Genomic DNA, 18,325 nt, shown 5'->3' on the forward strand with positions numbered 1-18,325 from the left:
CCTGCATGCAATATGATTAGAGGTAGCGCTATACAAAATACATGACAACAGACTACAGAAATCAGCGCATGGTGGAGTGCGTATATGGGTCTACTACTACGCAGAACAATTATATAATGACTGAACTACATACACTAAATGTCTAACGACGCACCATTACGTAATGACTACGCAGACTACATACATAAAACAATTACTATATAGGGAATAATTATACTAACTATACTATAAATAAAGAGAAGAATTACAACATAATAAAATGGCTAACTAGATGATTTAGTGGTGTCACATGCGAAAACAACGTGGAAAACTACAATTATCTCTCCCTAGTTATTTATTGTGGTGTGAATGTAGAAGAGGGAGACCAGACAGAAGGTGGAGAGACGAGATCGAGAGGTTTGCAGGAGTGACGTGGCGGAGGATGGCGCGGTCGTGTGAATCGTGGAATGTTATGAGGAAGGCATTTGTTCAGCAGTGGACTCAAGATGGCTGATTTGATTGATTGATTGAATGTGGCACGGACGGGGACGAGCGGTTGGTACCGCCAGGGAGGGTGGGGGGGGGAGTGTCAAAGGGTGCGCGGGTCGGTGACCCCAGAAGGGGGAATGCCCGCGCGTTGGTATGGGTGGTAGTATATAGCAAGGGCCACGGGTGTGTGTGTGTGGATGAAGGCGGGAAACCCACGAAGGGGGTCGTATTAGAAGTCGGTAGGGAAATTAGCCTAGGGACCGAGCTGTGTGTATCCAAGTAGTGTTAAGGACTGACCCAGAAGCAACCACAAGAACGGGATTTCGACGGAAAATGAGTAAGTAAATCACCTTTCCCAACTACAAGTTATCTAGGCGCCGAGATGGCCGCACCCACGAGCTCCGAGGAGCCATTGAAGATAAACAATATCACCCTAAGGCCGTTTGACGGCAATGGAGACGTCGCCGGGTGGCTTACAAATGTGGAGTTGGTCGCGAAGCTAACGGGAGTGACGGGCGTGGCGAGTTATATTGCCCTTAATTTGGAGAACGACGCGTTAGCCATTTGTCTGGAAATGACGACTCATGATCAACCGGATGAAGGGAAGGTGAAGAAAAGGTTAAAGGAGGCTTTCGGTGAGAGCCCGTTTCATGCGTTTTCTCATCTGCAAAGAATGCGGTGGGCAGGTGAACAGGTTGATGTGTTCGCCAACGAAATAAGAAGATTAGCATACCCTCGGAGAGGGGGTGAGGGACAACTTTGACCTTGAAGTGGAGCGGTGGATTGATAAGGGAATTATGAGTCCTCGGGAGGAACTGGTGGAGGGTGGAATTTTTCCCTTGATAACAGTGATACAGCCAGCCAAGAACAAAGTACGACCGGTGTTGGATTTCCGAGAACTGAACCAGTTCGTGAGGTGTCATACTGGCGATGATTTTGTAGACGTATGTAGCGAGACCCTACGCAGATGGCGCCGAATGAGGCGGGCGTCCACGATTGTAGACCTGCGGGCGGCTTACCTACAAATTCACGTGACGAAGAAGCTATGGAAATACCAACTAGTGAAATACAAAGGTAGAATTTATTGCTTAACCAGACTGGCGTTTGGCCTGTGCTCGGCCCCGAGGATCATGACGAGCATCCTGAAGACAGTGCTGGAGAAGACTGAGACGATGAAGAAGGGCACTGACTCGTACCTCGATAACATATTGGTGGGTGATAGCGTGGTATCAGCGTTGGACGTAGTGGAACATTTGGCTCTGTACGGATTAAGAGTGAAGGGGCCGGAACCGGTGGAAGGAGGAGCAGTGTTGGGGCTGCAACTGGAAAGGGACGGGACTGGAGACCTGGTGTTCAGGAGAGGCAACGAGATCCCGAAGGTTATAGACGAAATGAGCAAACGAGAGCTCTTCTCCCTGTGTGGCAAATTGGTGGGTTACTACCCGATCCCCGGTTGGCTCCATATAGCGTGCAGCTACATTAAGAGGCGGTCGGTGTCGAAGGATTGGGGAGAAAAGATTGATGAGGGCACGCTAACGATGATACGTGACGTCGTACAACGGACGAGACATGATGATCCGGTGAGGGGACAGTGGAACGCACTACAATAGGGCCGAGACGTAGTGTGGTACGACGCGAGCAACATAACAACCGGCACCGTCTTGGAGATGAAGGGCGTGGTAGTCGAAGATGGGCCGTGGCAGCGAAAAAAAGGATGACTACCATCACATCAACGTATCGGAGTTGGACGCGGCCATAAAATGAGTCAATTTGGCACTGAAATGGGGGCTGCGTGAGATCGAAATCAGGACTGACTCAGCCACAGTAGCAGGGTGGATGAACTCAGTGCTGACGGCTGAGAAGATAGTACTCACAAAAGGGGCTGCAGAGGTCCTCGTGAAGCATCATCTTAGGATACTGGGGGAGTTAATAGACGAGATCGGTTTGAGGATGAGGGTGACAGAGATGCCATCGGGAATGAACAAAGCAGATGCGCTAACCAGAGTGAAGAAAAGCTGGCTGAAAGTGGAGGAAGAACATGAGGAGAAGCTTGAATTGTGCGCTGCCGGGAGTTAATAGACGAGATCGGTTTGAGGATGAGGGTGACATCGAGATGCCATCGGGAATGAACAAAGCAGATGCGCTAACCAGAGTGAAGAAAAGCTGGCACTGAAATGGGGGCTGCGTGAGATCGAAATCAGGACTGACTCAGCCACAGTAGCAGGGTGGATGAACTCAGTGCTGACGGCTGAGAAGATAGTACTCACAAAAGGGGCTGCAGAGGTCCTCGTGAAGCATCATCTTAGGATACTGGGGGAGTTAATAGACGAGATCGGTTTGAGGATGAGGGTGACAGAGATGCCATCGGGAATGAACAAAGCAGATGCGCTAACCAGAGTGAAGAAAAGCTGGCTGAAAGTAACTCAGTGCTGACGGCTGAGAAGATAGTACTCACAAAAGGGGCTGCAGAGGTCCTCGTGAAGCATCATCTTAGGATACTGGGGGAGTTAATAGACGAGATCGGTTTGAGGATGAGGGTGACAGAGATGCCATCGGGAATGAACAAAGCAGATGCGCTAACCAGAGTGAAGAAAAGCTGGCTGAAAGTGAAGGAAGAACATGAGGAGAAGCTTGAATTGTGCGCTGCAGGGTCCCTTCGCACGAAAGAGTTGCACGGAACTCACCACCTAGGTGTCGATAGGTCATTGTTCCTGGCAAGGAAGGTTGACCCGAATATATCGAGGGAAGAAGTCCAGCGGGCGGTGAGAGCGTGCGTCCGATGTCAGTCAATAGACCCCGCCCCCAGACCGCACTCGGCGGGGGAACTTAGTGTGGGAGAAAACTGGAGGAGGCTGGCGGTTGATGTAACCCACCATCGGCGAGGCAGGTACCTATCAATAGTCGATTGCGGCCCAGAACACTTCGCCGTCTGGTGGGAGCTGAAGGCGGAGACCGGAGAGGATATTGCACGGGTTATGAATGAGATATTTCTGGAACGGGGCCCAGTGGATGAAGTCATGATGGACAATACCACAGCATTTCGGTCGGAGGCGCTGAAAGGCATGTTTGACTAGTGGAACACGAGACGCTTCTTCCGGGCTGCTTACCGACCAAGCGGAAATGGAATAGTAGAACGACACCATCGCACGATTAATTCCATTGCCGAGAGGCGGCTGGTACCACCCACGGAGGCAGTTTTCTGGTATAACATGTCCCCCAGGTCAGGCCAAGACAAAGGCTCGGTTCCGCAAAGAGTCGTGTTTGAATACGATTGGCGACATCCCCAGAGGTGGCCGGGGCTACCGGCCAATGCTGAAGAAGGCCCCGCCTCAGTTCAGGTGGGGGAGGAGGTATGCGTGAAGTCAAAGGATAGGAAGTGCACGTCACAGTGGACGAGAAGGATAGTAACGGAGGTGAATTCACGGAACGACGTCTCTGTCGAAGGAGTGCCGCGGCATATCTTGGATCTTCGGCGTGTGGTGAATGAAGAAGACGAGGAAGAGAGTCACGGAGTGACGGTGAATGAGGGGGCGGTGTCGCGGAGACCTCGCCGCGACACACGTCCTCCAAGGAGACGAAGAATAGGTTGATCTCGAGATCAAGGGTGTGTGTAGTGTGAATGTAGTGAATGTGGCATGGACGGGGACGAGCGGTTGGCATCCCCCGGTGGGGGGTGGGGGGGTCAAAGGGCGCGCGTATACGGTTTTTACACACACTATTGTTTCGTCCAGTTTGTTTCAAGTGTCCACCACTCCGTGTGGAAAACTGTTTTTCTTCAGATCTCTTCTATAACTATCATTTTTGAGTTTTTCGTGTCCTCTTGTGTTTCTCCGTGCCTTTCATGATTCTATAGATGATCAGTAGGTCGCCTCTCTCTCTTATTTGTTCCAAAGTCGGTAATTTCAATTTAGCCAGTCTCTCTTCATATGACAAGTTTAAAAGTGCTCGGGCCATTTTCGTGGTTGCTCTCTGTATTCTTTCAATTTTCTTTATATTCTTTTTGGTACTGAGTGACCATAATGTCGCAGCATACTCCAGTCTAGGCATTATTAATGTGACTAATATTTTTCTAATAATTTCTTCATCCAAATAGGTAAACGTCAATTTTATTTATCTTAGTAAGTTACAGGATTCTCCGACACTTTTATTTATTTGTTTATCAGAGGACATGTCGTTTGAGGTAATTACTCCTAGGTCTTTATCAGATCCCACTTTCTCTACCTCATTAGTTCCAATTGTATATTGTCCTGATTTTTTTTATACTTTTTCTGAACTTCATTAAGCTACATCTCTTAATGTTGAAGTACACTTCCCACTTCTGACTCCATTTCCAAACCTTTTTCAGGTCTCTCTGTAGTGATTCGCAGTCCGTTTCGGTTTTCACTTTCCTTGACAATTTAGCATCGTCTGCAAAGAAGCTCATGTAATATTCCACATCACCATCCATATAATTCACATAAATAGCGAACATTATTGGAGCCAATACAGATCCTTGTAGGACTCCACTAATCACCTCCTTCCAACCTAAATACTTTTTTCTGAGTATTACTCTCAATGTTCTACCATTCAAGAAATCTTCCATCCAGTTTAGTAGGTTGCCTTGTATCTCTCCTACGTTTCCCATTTGTTTTTAATAATTCATTGCGTGGTACTTTGTCGAAGGCTTTCTATAAGTCTCGGAAAGCACAGTCAGCCCATCCATCCCTTTCCCGTATTATATCTATTAGTCTCGAGTAAAAGAACAGATTAAATTTGTGGTATATCATTTTCCCTGTCTGAATCCAAATTGTCTTGGGTTTATTATATTTTCTTCCAGGTGTTTTACCCATCTATTCTTGATAATCTTCTTACAAATTTTTGGCATTGTGCTTGTCAGGAAGACTGGTCTGTAATTAGTTGGTTCTTCCTTGTTTCCTTTATGTCCTGGTACAAAATTGGCATTTTTCCAGTCCTTGGTATTTTTCCTTCGTCTTTGCATTCTTTTAGTATCCAGTTTGCAATTCCGTCGGGCCTTGTGATTTCTTAACGTCAAAGTTTGTTAATTGCTCATTATCTTATTTATTTATTTTTGTTATCATTTACCTTATGGGGGGGGAGATCGCACTTCGCTTCCTTCGTCCCAATGCTGTACTTTTTCTCTAGTGAAAACTGACTTGAAGTGATTGTTCATGACTTCGACCATTTCTAGATCTTCTGTGTACTCTATATATCTTTAGCGTAGTTTCACCATTTTCTCTTTGTTTTTAAGTTTACCGTCCACATATCTATAATAGTTTGGTTTGATCCTTGCATTTTTCTATAATGTCTTTTTCATAGTTTCTTTTTTCCTCTCTGCGCACTTTTGCATATTCATTTCTATAGTTTATATATATATATATATATATATATATATATATATATATATATATATATATATATATCATTAAAAGTGATGGCTAGTTTTGCTGTATGTAGTCATATTAGCTAGATCGTGATTTCGGGTTCTAGACCCTTCTTCAGTAGCTATTGGGATGTACTATCTTATAGGATAAGAATTAATCCGATGAGTCTTATGAAAGTTCTAAGTTTTATACTAAGCCTTCTTACTGGCTAAACACTCTAGGGGAGGTCACCCGGTATTTCGGGCAGTGACGAAATGTCACGTGTACTACGAAAGCCTCCGGGCGCGTGTTGTAACGGCATGTGGCATGCTTGTGGTTATGGGGTTTTGTTTCGTATTTGCACTGGTGGCGTTTTGTCTCATATTGGCGTTTGTGGTGTTATGTCTCATGTTTGGATTTGCACCGGTTTGTCTCATGCTTGGGAGGGCTCTAAGGTCGTCTGCTTGTTTATTTAGATCTGGGCTTAACTCCTTAATATATAATGCTTCTACATAAATCCAAAATTTCAGTGTTTTCCTCTAGGTTCTCTCTTGATAGTGTCATGCCATGTGCTTCTCTTAAGTGGTTTTTAGGGGCTCCAGATGTCAGGTGATATGAGAGGCGACGGAACAACCTCATTGTCGTCATGCCAATATAGGTGGATGGGAGGGCTTCACAGTTCCCTCGTGTACATGTGAACCTATAGATGACATGGGATTTCTGAAGTTCCCTTTTCTCTTGTTGGGGGCTGTTTCTAATAAGGAGGTGGCTAGTTTTCTTGGTTTTATAATAAATTACCAGGTTGAGTATGTTCTCTGGATTGACTGGTTTGATGTTTCTTTTGATAATTTGTTTCATCATGCGTTCACTATACTGTTCCACTAACTCAACGAATAATTGTAACCTATCTGTGGCTTCAAGTCCCTACAATTGTTTCTATGTCAATATGGGGATGCCTCTTGGTTTCGTGAGTCCCCTTGGTCTATCCTCCCTTGTTCGAGTTATTGGATTCGGTGTGTAAGCTTGTAATAGGTTTTTCAGTGCAGTTAGTGTCTCCTATTTCTCCAACTACCTTCTGTTCGCTTGTATCACATGCCCTTTCTCCTTCTTCCTGTTTAATTTCCTATTCAGTTTTACTTTCCATTACTGATTAATTTCTTCTAATTATGCGTCTTCGGATTCTTTGCGTTCCTCAATAATCGTAATTAACTTATGTCTCACCATCGCCTTTCCTGTCGCCGTCCAATGTACTCAATCTTCTGCTAACGTTTATAAAAACCTATAGGTGTTGAACTGACGTGTCACATTCCCCTTCGATCTCATCCGCTATTTCTATCATTTTATTTGCTAATTGCCCAAGATCTATTCCGACTCTGATGTCATTACTTCCAGTCAACAGGATGAGTTGTGTCTCCATAATTATACACTAGTAAGCATATGGTTCTCGCTCCCGGTAATCTATACACTTGGACATCAACGCCCGGTATGCACAAAACTCTCGGTACTTGCCTGTGTCCTACTAGTGACACTTTCCACGTCCCCATTAATGCACGGGCAGGTGGGTTTCAGGTTAGCAAATGACGTAAATCCCACCGTTGACGCCAAATATGTAGTGCCACATTCGGCAACTACAACTGATTATTAATTAAATGAATGAATGGGCGAGATGTAGATTACCCCTTCATTGGAACAAAACCATGTCCAATCCCGAATACTACGAACAAGATGGTAGTTATTAAAATATATCTATACAATGCTAATTGGAAAATTCTAAGTTAATTAGATTTTTTTTATTAGTAATCGCAAGACGTTTAAGTCGTGTTTCGCTGTCACCATACCAATCAAAAGGTTAAATATGTATTAGAATACGTGGTAATTCATGACCAACACACGGTTTTATTCAATTTCCCTATTTAGATCGTCTTTCACGTTATATTTGCGAGATCAAGAGTAAAGGGAATTAAAGAAATTTCGAGTCTACATCAAGTTTGTTTTACTGATCCATGAGATACTATTTTGATCCTTATCCACACTTATAACACGTAATTCCTCTTTAACTTATACTCAATACAATATAAAAATTATATGAATAATACGTAATTAACCCATAGCGTGGGGAGTAGGTATATAGAGCTTCCTCACCGTACAAGAATGTTTGTTCCAATTTATTTGATTCTTCTATCCAATTACATAATGATTTATACTGCTCAAAGTTAATAAAAATCCTTACCCTGGGTTACCATTTATCAATAATTCACGACAGTAGTAGTGCAGGGGATAATGATTTCATACCCTCAATGGCGTGAGTGGAATGTGTGGGAATGGGACCTTTCGCAGTCAGGCTCGCAGATTCCTATTAGCGCTAGAATTTTCAATTGTCTCGGATTTCACGAGGAAAAGGGGTGATTTAGCTAATTTGGAAACCGATATTAAAAAAAATACGACATAAATTGCTGCATAAGTATATTTAGAATTCAAAACATGACTCTTAATGTTATAATTTTTACTTACTGGTGTGCGATAAGGCTTTGTTAATTTAATTATAAGATAAAACTAAAATTAGGTAATTATTTTTACTGAGGTAAGTATGAGCAGTAAAAATAAGATATTTATTTCGGTTTGTGCATTATATCTGATAGTGTTGAACAATAATGGATATCACTGTCACGTCCTGTATATGAAGATAATCAGTGAGATAAAAAGATAACAACAGTGGTGGCGGACGTACGAGTATACTGAAGTGAGCGACTTTTATGTAAACAATTGCCTCTTAGATCTGCCGAGAGCTATTTTCAAACAAATATGATTAATTTTACGTGTGCCGTCGCAGACTGTAGGTCAGATTCAAGAAGCCGAGGGTTAGTAATCGTACCAGAAAAATAAAGTCTTCGATGCAAAATTATATTTTCGATACATTACATGGATTTGCCTATTGCTTGGTGCATTCAAATGAAAGTATATATCAGTATACGTCCATTGAAGTCGGTAGAAAATGACAAATTGCTTGGCTTGATACAATTATAGGCTGTTTTACGAATATCATCTGTAATTATAAATAGAGGCTCAAACAATGCTATATGCCGTTTGCAATCATGAAATTAATTGACTTGAATTTCAGACACAATAATGTACAACGATACACCTCTGCAAGCTTATAATACTTCCCCAAAAAAGTGTCTGGTATCAAATCGCTCACTGCGAAAGGTCCCATTACGTCTATAACCCTCCGGCCACCTTTTTAAGTATCATTCTTCACATTATAATCTATCTTAATATCCACATAACAATCTAATATAATAACCACCAGTTGCAGTAATTCTCTAGAGTTGTTCTTACAATAAAATAGTTCTTAAGGCCCCATGCCTATTCTTCTCTCAAAGCTTGAGGGGTGAATTAAATGAGGTTGATTTTTATCTCTTCATTCTGCTACTTGGTCTTGTGATCTACACCCAGAGAGTCCCGTTGGGATCCCTCTACAATACGTCAGGCCACCTTTGTTCTGAATACATAGGATTCTTACGATCACTATGCCTCTCGAATCTGGTGTAATTATATGTCTGTTTAACTTCCCTATCACATTTATACCTGTCGAGAGGGGAATCTACCTTTGAATGACTACATATAAAATTGCTAATTATTCTATCACTGTTTTTCTATAATTTCCAATATTTCACTAAAGCACTTGAACTTACCCGTCGATAGGGGAATCTGCCTTTGAATGACTACGTCCCTCATTATACCCACCTGGGTGCCCGGGATTGTGTTCGCATCCCCTGATGGAGGTCCCGTCTAACATTTTGTAATATGAGTTAAGGTTCCGCTACCTCGTTTCGTGGTGGAACATTTATGTGTTCAAAAATTCTAAAAAAAAAAAAAAAAAAAAAAAAAATCCTCTGCTGGAATCCTAAGCTGGAGGGTGGTCATTTTTCTCCTTCACCTAAATTTAAGGTTCCTAATCGGTTCTTACATACGAACACGTCCTCATGACGTAACGAAGGGGTGGAATAAGAGATGCAATTTCCTCAATTCCTGCCTGCGATTAGTCACGTAGACCTTCGAGAGAGAGAAAAAAAAAAAAAGGAAAATAACATCCAATTAAATCCCTGGCCTTACAAATACAAGAGTTCAAGTCTAAATATGATATTTGGAAATATATATATATATATTTATATATATATATATGTTAGAAAATTAGAGAATAGGAAACAGGACCCAACGCGCATTGCTCCTTTCCTGTACACTACAAAGGATTACAAAGGCGGAGCATGCCGACAGGAGACCTTTTGATCCATATCTAGGTCGGATGCAAAAAAAAAAAAAAAAAAAATACATATATATATACATATACATATATATATCATATTAATAATAAATTAAAACTATAATAATGTAAAAATAACAAATAAAATACATAAATAAATGCATAGGTATAGTTGAATAACAAACAAACAGGTAAATAGTAAATGATTATAAATTGACATATAACTAATAATAAATAAAAATCAGACAGACAAATTATAACAAAACAAAAAACAAATAATATAACATAAATTATAATCATTACAGCATCTTAGGTATTTATCTAAATGATTCTTAAAGCTTTGAACTGAACTACATTGCACTACCTGTGCAGGAAGTTTATTCCATTCATTAACTACACGGTTGGCAAAGTTGTTTCTACCTACTTCCAAATTGAATCTATTTCCGGACAGTTTGAGACCATTGTTTCTTGTCTGATTCTCATTCAATGTGAAAATTTGGTCACTTTTGATGTTGTCAATTCCCTTTAAAATCTTAAAGACCTGTATCAAGTCACCTCTGAGTCTACGCTTTTTTAGGGAAAACAGATTCATGTGCTTAAGTCGATTTTCTTATGATTTATTTTTGATATTTGGAATCAGTTTTGTGGCTCGCCGTTGTACTTTTTCCAGTCTGTCAATGTCTTTAATGAGATTCGGTGACCATACGGAAACAGCATATTCCAAATGTGGACGAACTAACGATTTATATAGCTTGTTAATGAGTGATGGACTTTTGAAATCAAAAGATCGCGCAATCAATCCCAGAATCTTATTTGCTTTCTCAGAGGCTGAAATACACTGCTTGGATGATTTGAGGTCGTTACTGATAATTACGCCGAGATCTTTTTCACTATCCACTTTTGTTAACGAATTTCCAAATAACATGTAATCGTACTTACTGTTATTTTTACCTATGTGCATTACCTTGCATTTACTTGTGTTAAATTTCATTAGCCACTTTTCAGACCATTGCTGTAATTGATCTAAATCTTCTTGAATATCTAATTGGTTTGAGTGATCATTTGCCACTCCGCACAGTTTTGTATCATCAGCAAATTTGGAAACAGTAGATTTTAGTCCATGGTCTATATCATTTATATATACTATGAATAGAAGTGGCCCAAGAACGGAACCCTGAGGAACTCCACTTGCAACACTTTTCCATCCAGAAGTTTTTCCATTTAAAACAACTCTCTGTTTTCGACCTTTCAACCAATTACTAGTCCAACCTAATAGGCTACCACTTATTCCATGCAAAGCTAATTTAGTAAGTAGTCTTTCGTGTGACACACACACACACACACATATATATATATATATATATACACACACACACAAGTGCCCCTTGGTTTCTCTGTCAGTTCCTTCTTAGAGAACTTATTAACAGTAGAAACGCACTTTCAGAAGTATATCTGGTGTTTCTTCCTTACTGCTAGTGTTTCGCGCATTGTCCTTAACCCTTTACCCGGCAACTTTTTTTGGAGGAAACGTTTCATTTTAATACGATTTTTATTGTGTTTATACTAATTCCATGCTGATTAAGGAAATAATTTTCATTTTGATCTATTACCAATGTTTTACTTGCAATTTTGTTTTGAAGATACAATTTCCGGCAAAAACGAGATTGCTCGTCTTCCCTTTTTTATTTGTTGTTTTTTCTATTTCTTATCTTACAACAGATAATCCGGGATTTCCAGTGAAAAGTAAGCGTGGTGGTGGAGAAAGTATGTTTTGTCCCGACGCGTTGGTGACGATTCGACGCGGCCGATTCCCCGCTGACGATTCGCCACCAGCTTTTCGCCGACAGGTACAGATCGCCGCCGACGTTTCACCAGCGTTTCACCACTTTGGTCGCTTGCCGCAGGGCACTATTCGCCGGCCGGAAATATAAATACATTATATATGCATGATTATATTCCACCTTACCTGTTCTTTATAGCTTTTAGTCTTTTTTATCTATGCTATTACATGCGGCATATCATTATGAGAAAAAATATGTAAAATGAACATTTTATTGGTTTACACTATAATTAAAAATATATAAAATAGATAAGAATATATATATTTTTTGTTTACACAATAATTCTATTCTTATGAAAGGTAGAAATAAAGAAATAAAGTAAAGAAATAAAAAAATGAAAACTTAGTTCATTTGATAGGCTATGCGCTATTCCTCAGATATTCCAAAGTGTTTCTTTCGCCGTCGTATTCAAGAATATTTCTTTGTCGCGGCTCGTGCCGCTTAAATTCTTCTTATCGACTTAAGAAACCTGCACAGCGAAGCTATAGCGATAATCCCATACCACACTCCTGGTCATATGGCCATTTCCCAAAGGTTGAGTGTGGTTTGAATTTTCCGCCAAAATCATCGGAAATTTAAAATTCCCGGCTCTGTGCAGGCATGCGCATTGTCGACCCCACCTCCCCCTCCCTTCTTACCCGGCTAGCTCGAGCCGGGCGTCGCGTCACTTCAATGAGAAATGAAGGCTTCGCCTGTGGGAGGAGGGAGGGACCCTAAATCTGTGCAGGTTTCTTAAGCCGATAAGAAGAATTTAAGCGGCACGAGCCGCGACAAAGAAATATTATCGGCTGAAAGAAACCTGCACAGCGAAGCTATGCATGAGACGAGGACAGGTGGGAGGAGAGGTGAAGCCTGAATCAAACCGTTATTACGTGTGTCTTTCCTATGGGAGACTTATTCATTTTATCACTCAGTAGAGGGGAGAAAGAAACGTCAAGTACCCACGCCGAAGAATGTGACATGCACAACATTGCACTGTTCACACAATGCGTAAATTATACGAAATTTGTATCCTGTTTAACGGTTCCTGGCCCCTCCCCACTCCTCGGTCGCCCTTTGCCCCCTCCACTTTTTTTAGATGAGAGGGGTGGAGCCGTTTCCATGGCGACACATGGGACAGGGGCGACCGAGTGGTAGAGACACCGTGTCCCCAAGGGAGTCGTCGATGTCCAGTCCCTAGGTCCCGCACCCGCTCCACAGAGTGGGTGCGGAGAAACTCCAGCGATGCCACAAAGTCCCTGATGCTGTGGGCGTGCGGGGCATGGCCCGGGTCGGCTCTCTCCCAAAAAGCGGAAGGGCAGGTGCGCCCGGGACCTCGGGGTTAGGGGAATCCTAAATTTCGAGTTGTAGAAGAGATGATCCTCAGAAATCTCTTCCGTGTGGTCCACGTAGTCTTCGAACGCACGGACCGGGCGCAGTGGATGTGGGCGTCCTCCCTCCCGGAAGGATTGTGTTCTGAGAGGGCCGATCATGTCGTCCGCTCGGCCGTTCCTGGCCAGGGATGTTGGTGATGGAGAGAGGGTTAGGGCCGAGCTGTCCTCCTCCAATTTGGAGACGGACGGGTGGCGGGTGATTGCCGCCAGCTGTGAAGCCCTGTAGTCCGTAGTCAAGGCGAGCAGAAAGGCGACGCGTCGAGGGAAGTGTTCTTCCTCCATAATGGCCCTTTCGAACGCCAGGTACTGCAGAGCACGATGCAAGGACCAGGCCAGGACCGGTTGATGTCTCGGCTCTCTCGAGGCGCTGATCCCCTTCATTAGGAGGGTTCACGCCCTCTGTGGCACTCGGATGTTCATGCCAAAGCGTAGCGGATCAGTGAGGGCTGTATAGTGAGGCAAGATAGTCGCCGGTGCCCTGTTGGTGGAGGTAGCCAGCCAAGTCAGGAAGTCCGGGACCATGCTGGCGGAGATGGTCACCATCGCGCGTCTCCGAAGGCAGTTCCGGAATCTCCGTCAGCAGGACCCACACTGCCGCACTGAGGACGGAAGGTGAGCTCTGAGCATCTTGTCTGCTGCCTCTGTAGAGAAGAGTTGGCTGAGAGCTCCCCGTAGAAACTCCAATTATCAAGTTGGAGTGACGCTTGGAGAGGCGCGGTAAGGCTGTTGGCTAGGCAGGCTGACCCCAGTAGAAGGGGAGAAGGGCCCCATCTCATTAGCTCCCCGAACCACGGCTGGGTTGGCCAGTAGGGAGCTATCAGGAGGACCTGACCCTTGAAGGATCTGAGGGTCTGCATCACCTTCAGGAAGACTAGTGTCGCTGGAGGAGGAAAATGAATACGTACCTCCAGCTGTTCCAGTCCTCCGTGAAGGCGTCTGGGCCTCCTGTGCGTGTCCTTTAGATGCAGGTGAGGTAAAGGGGGGGGGGGCTGGGTCGTGTTTGGGGAGGCAAACAGGTCCACCTCTGGGGTGCCGTAGCGGAGGGAGAACGACTCGAACACTTGTGGGCGTAGTTGCTACACTACGTAGATCTCTTGAAACCTGGATAGAGCGACCGGCGTAGGGCCCCCGACCGAAGCCAGGGACGCAACAACCTGTGGAGTGCTGAGGGTATCGGCCCGGGCAGGTCACGCGGGAGAAGCAGTTTGCTCCTGTCGACCTCCCGTACCAGCCGTCGGCGCCCCAAGCGGCTCAGTGGAAGGGCCGGGGTCGCGAAGTTGAGGCAACCCCCCCCCCCCCGCCACCGAAGGAGGGAGGACGTGTGAGAGAAGCACGCTCTTTTGGCGCAGGGGAGCACCCGAAGGACGCTGGCTATGTCCCACTCAATCCCGAGCCAATAAAGTCTCTGTGTGGGAGCAAGGGCAGACCCGTCCCAGTCCACCCCGAACTCCACGTCCGCCAACACACTCAGAGCCACTGAGATGTCGGCCGATGCGCCCTCCCCGGTGGGCAAATGCATCAACTAGCCGTCTAGGAACATGAGTGTGGAGACGCTTGCTTCCGTCCAACGTACGCCTACCAATCTCACTAGTTTCGTGAAGATCCTCGGGGTAAGCGAGAAACCGAAAGGGAGTATGCGAGGCCAAGTTCGTTTCCGAGCGACCTCGTCCGTGGGCGTTAGTCAAGAGGCTTCGTCCTGGGTGAAGACGTTCCCTGAGCGTCTCCCACGAAGACGGGCCTGGACCCTCGGTATGTATCCAACTCACCCCAAGTCTTCCCGCGGGAAGTCCTCGAAGCCCGTGGCGAGCGTCTTCATCCAATAGTGTGCTATGGCAATTTGTGACGTCTCATCACCCACAAGCGGACTTCTTTATGTTTAATACCTAGTGACATCATGTGATTATACTGTGACGTCACCGGATTGATCATGGCGCCATAGGATCGTCTCGTGACGTCACAGGGACACAAATTGACGTCATAGGACTACATGGTGACGTCAATTTATCACATAATGACGTCATCTTATCATACCGTGACATCACTGAGTCACAGTGAGCGTTGAAATAAATTTTGACATGGTAAAATTCTGGACCATCATGACTGTAGATTAAATTAAGTTGAATAGGAAAAGTCATGTTCATTTCGACCTAAGTCACAGTGAGCGTCGAAATTAATTTTAACATGGTAAAATTCTCGACCATCATGACTGTAGATTAAATTAAGTTGAATAGGAAAAGTCATGTTCATGTTGACCTGAGTCACAGTGGGCGTTGAATTAGTTTAACATGGTAAAATTCTTGACCATCATGACTACAGATTAGCTTAAGTTGAATAGGAAAAGTCATGTTCATTTCGACCTAAGTCACAGTGAGCGTCGAAATTTATTTTAACATGGTAAAATTCTCGACCATCATGACTGTAGATTAAATTAAGTTGAATAGGAAAAGTCATGTTCATGTTGACCTGAGTCACAGTGGGCGTTGAATTAGTTTAACATGGTAAAATTCTTGACCATCATGACTACAGATTAGCTTAAGTTGAATAGGAAAAGTCATGTTCATTTCGACCTAAGTCACAGTGAGCGTCGAAATTAATTTTAACATGGTAAAATTCTCGACCATCATGACTGTAGATTAAATTAAGTTGAATAGGAAAAGTCATGTTCATGTTGACCTGAGTCACAGTGGGCGTTGAATTAGTTTAACATGGTAAAATTCTTGACCATCATGACTACAGATTAGCTTAAGTTGAATAGGAAAAGTCATGGTCATTTCGACCTAAGTCACAGTGAGCGTCGAAATTAATTTTAACATGGTAAAATTCTCGACCATCATGACTGTAGATTAAATTAAGTTGAATAGGAAAAGTCATGTTCATGTAGACCCGAGTCACAGTGGGCGTTGAATTAGTTTAACATGGTAAAATTCTTGACCATCATGACTACAGATTAGCTTAAGTTGAATAGGAAAAGTCATGGTCATTTCGACCTAAGTCACAGTGAGCGTCGAAATCAATTTTAACATGGTAAAATTCTCGACCATCATGACTGTAGATTAGCTCAAGTTGAATAGGAAAAGTCATGTCCATTTCCACCCGAGTCACAGTGAGCGTCGAAATTAATTTTAACATTGTAAAATTCTCGACCATCATGACTGTAGATTAGCTCAAGTTGAATAGGAAAAGTCATGTCCATTTCGACCTGTGGTGTTTTTTTTTTTTTTTTTCCCCAAGGTCAAGGCATTTTATTTATGTAATACCTAGCACTTTGCGCCAACTTAAACTGTACTATTTAAAACTGATTTTCCTCTTCTCATTACACTAAATGATTGTAGTTTCTTTGAACTAATTTATACTCATTTTAACTAACACTAGACTCCCTAAGTCTAAAGTTCTTTTGTGTTTTACTTGGGGGTGGAACATCAGGTAAGTCATCTTTAAACTCAAGCCAAGTGAAGTTGATAAGAGGTTGGCTGTGGCTCATGAGAAGGGCTGGGTGGTGATTTTTTTTTTTTTTTTTTTTTTTTTTTTTTTTTTTTCTTAAGAAACCTGGAAGGAGGGTGGTGCCGTGAGGCGTTAGAAGACACCATTGAAGCTCGGAGGTATGGGGCTGCCGAGGCCTGATGATCCTCGGGGAGCCACCCTCCGTATCATAAGACACGTCCCCTTGTCCTCCAAGAGGCCCGGGTTCTTACCACGGACGACTTGAGGACGTATGGGAAACGGAGTACGAGTGGAAAAGGTCAAAGTCTACGCCTAGGGCCTGACAAAGAAAGTTATAAGGCGTTAAAGGACCATTATTGGTCGAAGGTATGGGGCTGCCGAGGCCTGATGACCCTCGGGGCGTCACCCTCCGTATCATAGGACACGTCCCCTTGTCCTCCGTGAGGCCCGGATTCTTACCACGGACGACTCGAAGACGTATGGGGAACGGATTACAAGTGGAAAAGGTCAAAGTCTACGCCTAGGGCCTCACAAAGGGAGCCATTAAGGCGTTAGAGGACCATTATTGGTCGGATGTATGGGGCTGCCGAGAGGCCTGATGACCCTCGGGGGCACCCCCTCCGTACCATAGGACACGTCCCCCTGTCTTCCGAGAGGCCCGGGTTCTTACCGCGGACGACCCGACGACGTATGGGGAACGGATTACGATCGTATAAGGTCAAAGTCTACGCCTAGGGCCTGACGAAGCAAGCTATGAGGCTGTTAGAGGACCATTGATGACCGGAGGTTTGGGGCTGCCGAGAGGCCTGATGACCCTGGGAGGCGCCACACCCCGTACCATAAGACACGTCCCCCTGTCTTCAAAGAGGCCCGGGTTCTTACCACGGACGGCCTGGAGACGGGGACGTATTGCGATCGTATATGGTCAAAGTCTACGCCTAGGGCCTGATACAAACCGTGAGGCAATAGAGGACCGATGATGGTCGGAGGTATGGCGCTGCCGAGAGGCCTGATGTCCCTGGGGGGCGCCACACTCCGTACCATAAGACACGTCCCCCTGTCTTCAAAGAGGCCCGGGTTCTTACCACGGACGGCCTGGAGACGGGGACGTATTGCGATCGTATATGGTCAAAGTCTACGCCTAGGGCCTGATACAACCCGTGAGGCAATAGAGGACCGATGATGGTCGGAGGTATGGCGCTGCCGAGAGGCCCGATGACCCTGGGGGGCGCCACACTCCGTACCATAAGACACGTCCCCTGTCTTCCGAGAGGCCCGGGTTCTTACCACGGACGGCCTGAAGACGGGGACGGATTGCGATCGTATATGGTCAAAGTCTACGCCTAGGGCCTGATACAAACCGTGAGGCAATAGAGGACCGATGATGGTCAGAGGTATGGCGCTGCCGAGAGGCCTGATGACCCTGGGGGGGCGCCACACTCCGTACCATAAGACACGTCCCCTGTCCTCCGAGAGGACCCGGGTTGTTTACCAGGGACGGCTCGAAGACGGGGACGGATTGTGCTCGTATAAAATCAAAGTCGAAGAATGGGACAAACCAGCAGCCAAGCGGAAAGCGAT

The 18,325-nt window shown here is 44.5% G+C and overlaps 1 protein-coding gene across 1 annotated transcript in view; it reads right to left on the reverse strand.

Moving 5' to 3' along the window:
• Positions 1-9,598, reverse strand: part of LOC143020895 (organic cation transporter protein-like) — a 72,774-nt gene extending 63,176 nt beyond the window's left edge. The window contains exon 1 of the mRNA XM_076177780.1: positions 9,521-9,598. Within this exon, the coding sequence (XP_076033895.1) occupies positions 9,521-9,563 (43 nt within the window). The 5' untranslated portion in view covers positions 9,564-9,598. The remainder of the gene's footprint in view (positions 1-9,520) is intronic.
• Positions 9,599-18,325: the final 8,727 nt, after the last annotated feature.

This window comes from Oratosquilla oratoria, chromosome 41 (assembly GCF_046742065.1).
Source record: "Oratosquilla oratoria isolate Oo_2021 chromosome 41, ASM4674206v1, whole genome shotgun sequence".
NCBI classification, from domain to species: Eukaryota; Metazoa; Arthropoda; class Malacostraca; order Stomatopoda; family Squillidae; genus Oratosquilla; species Oratosquilla oratoria.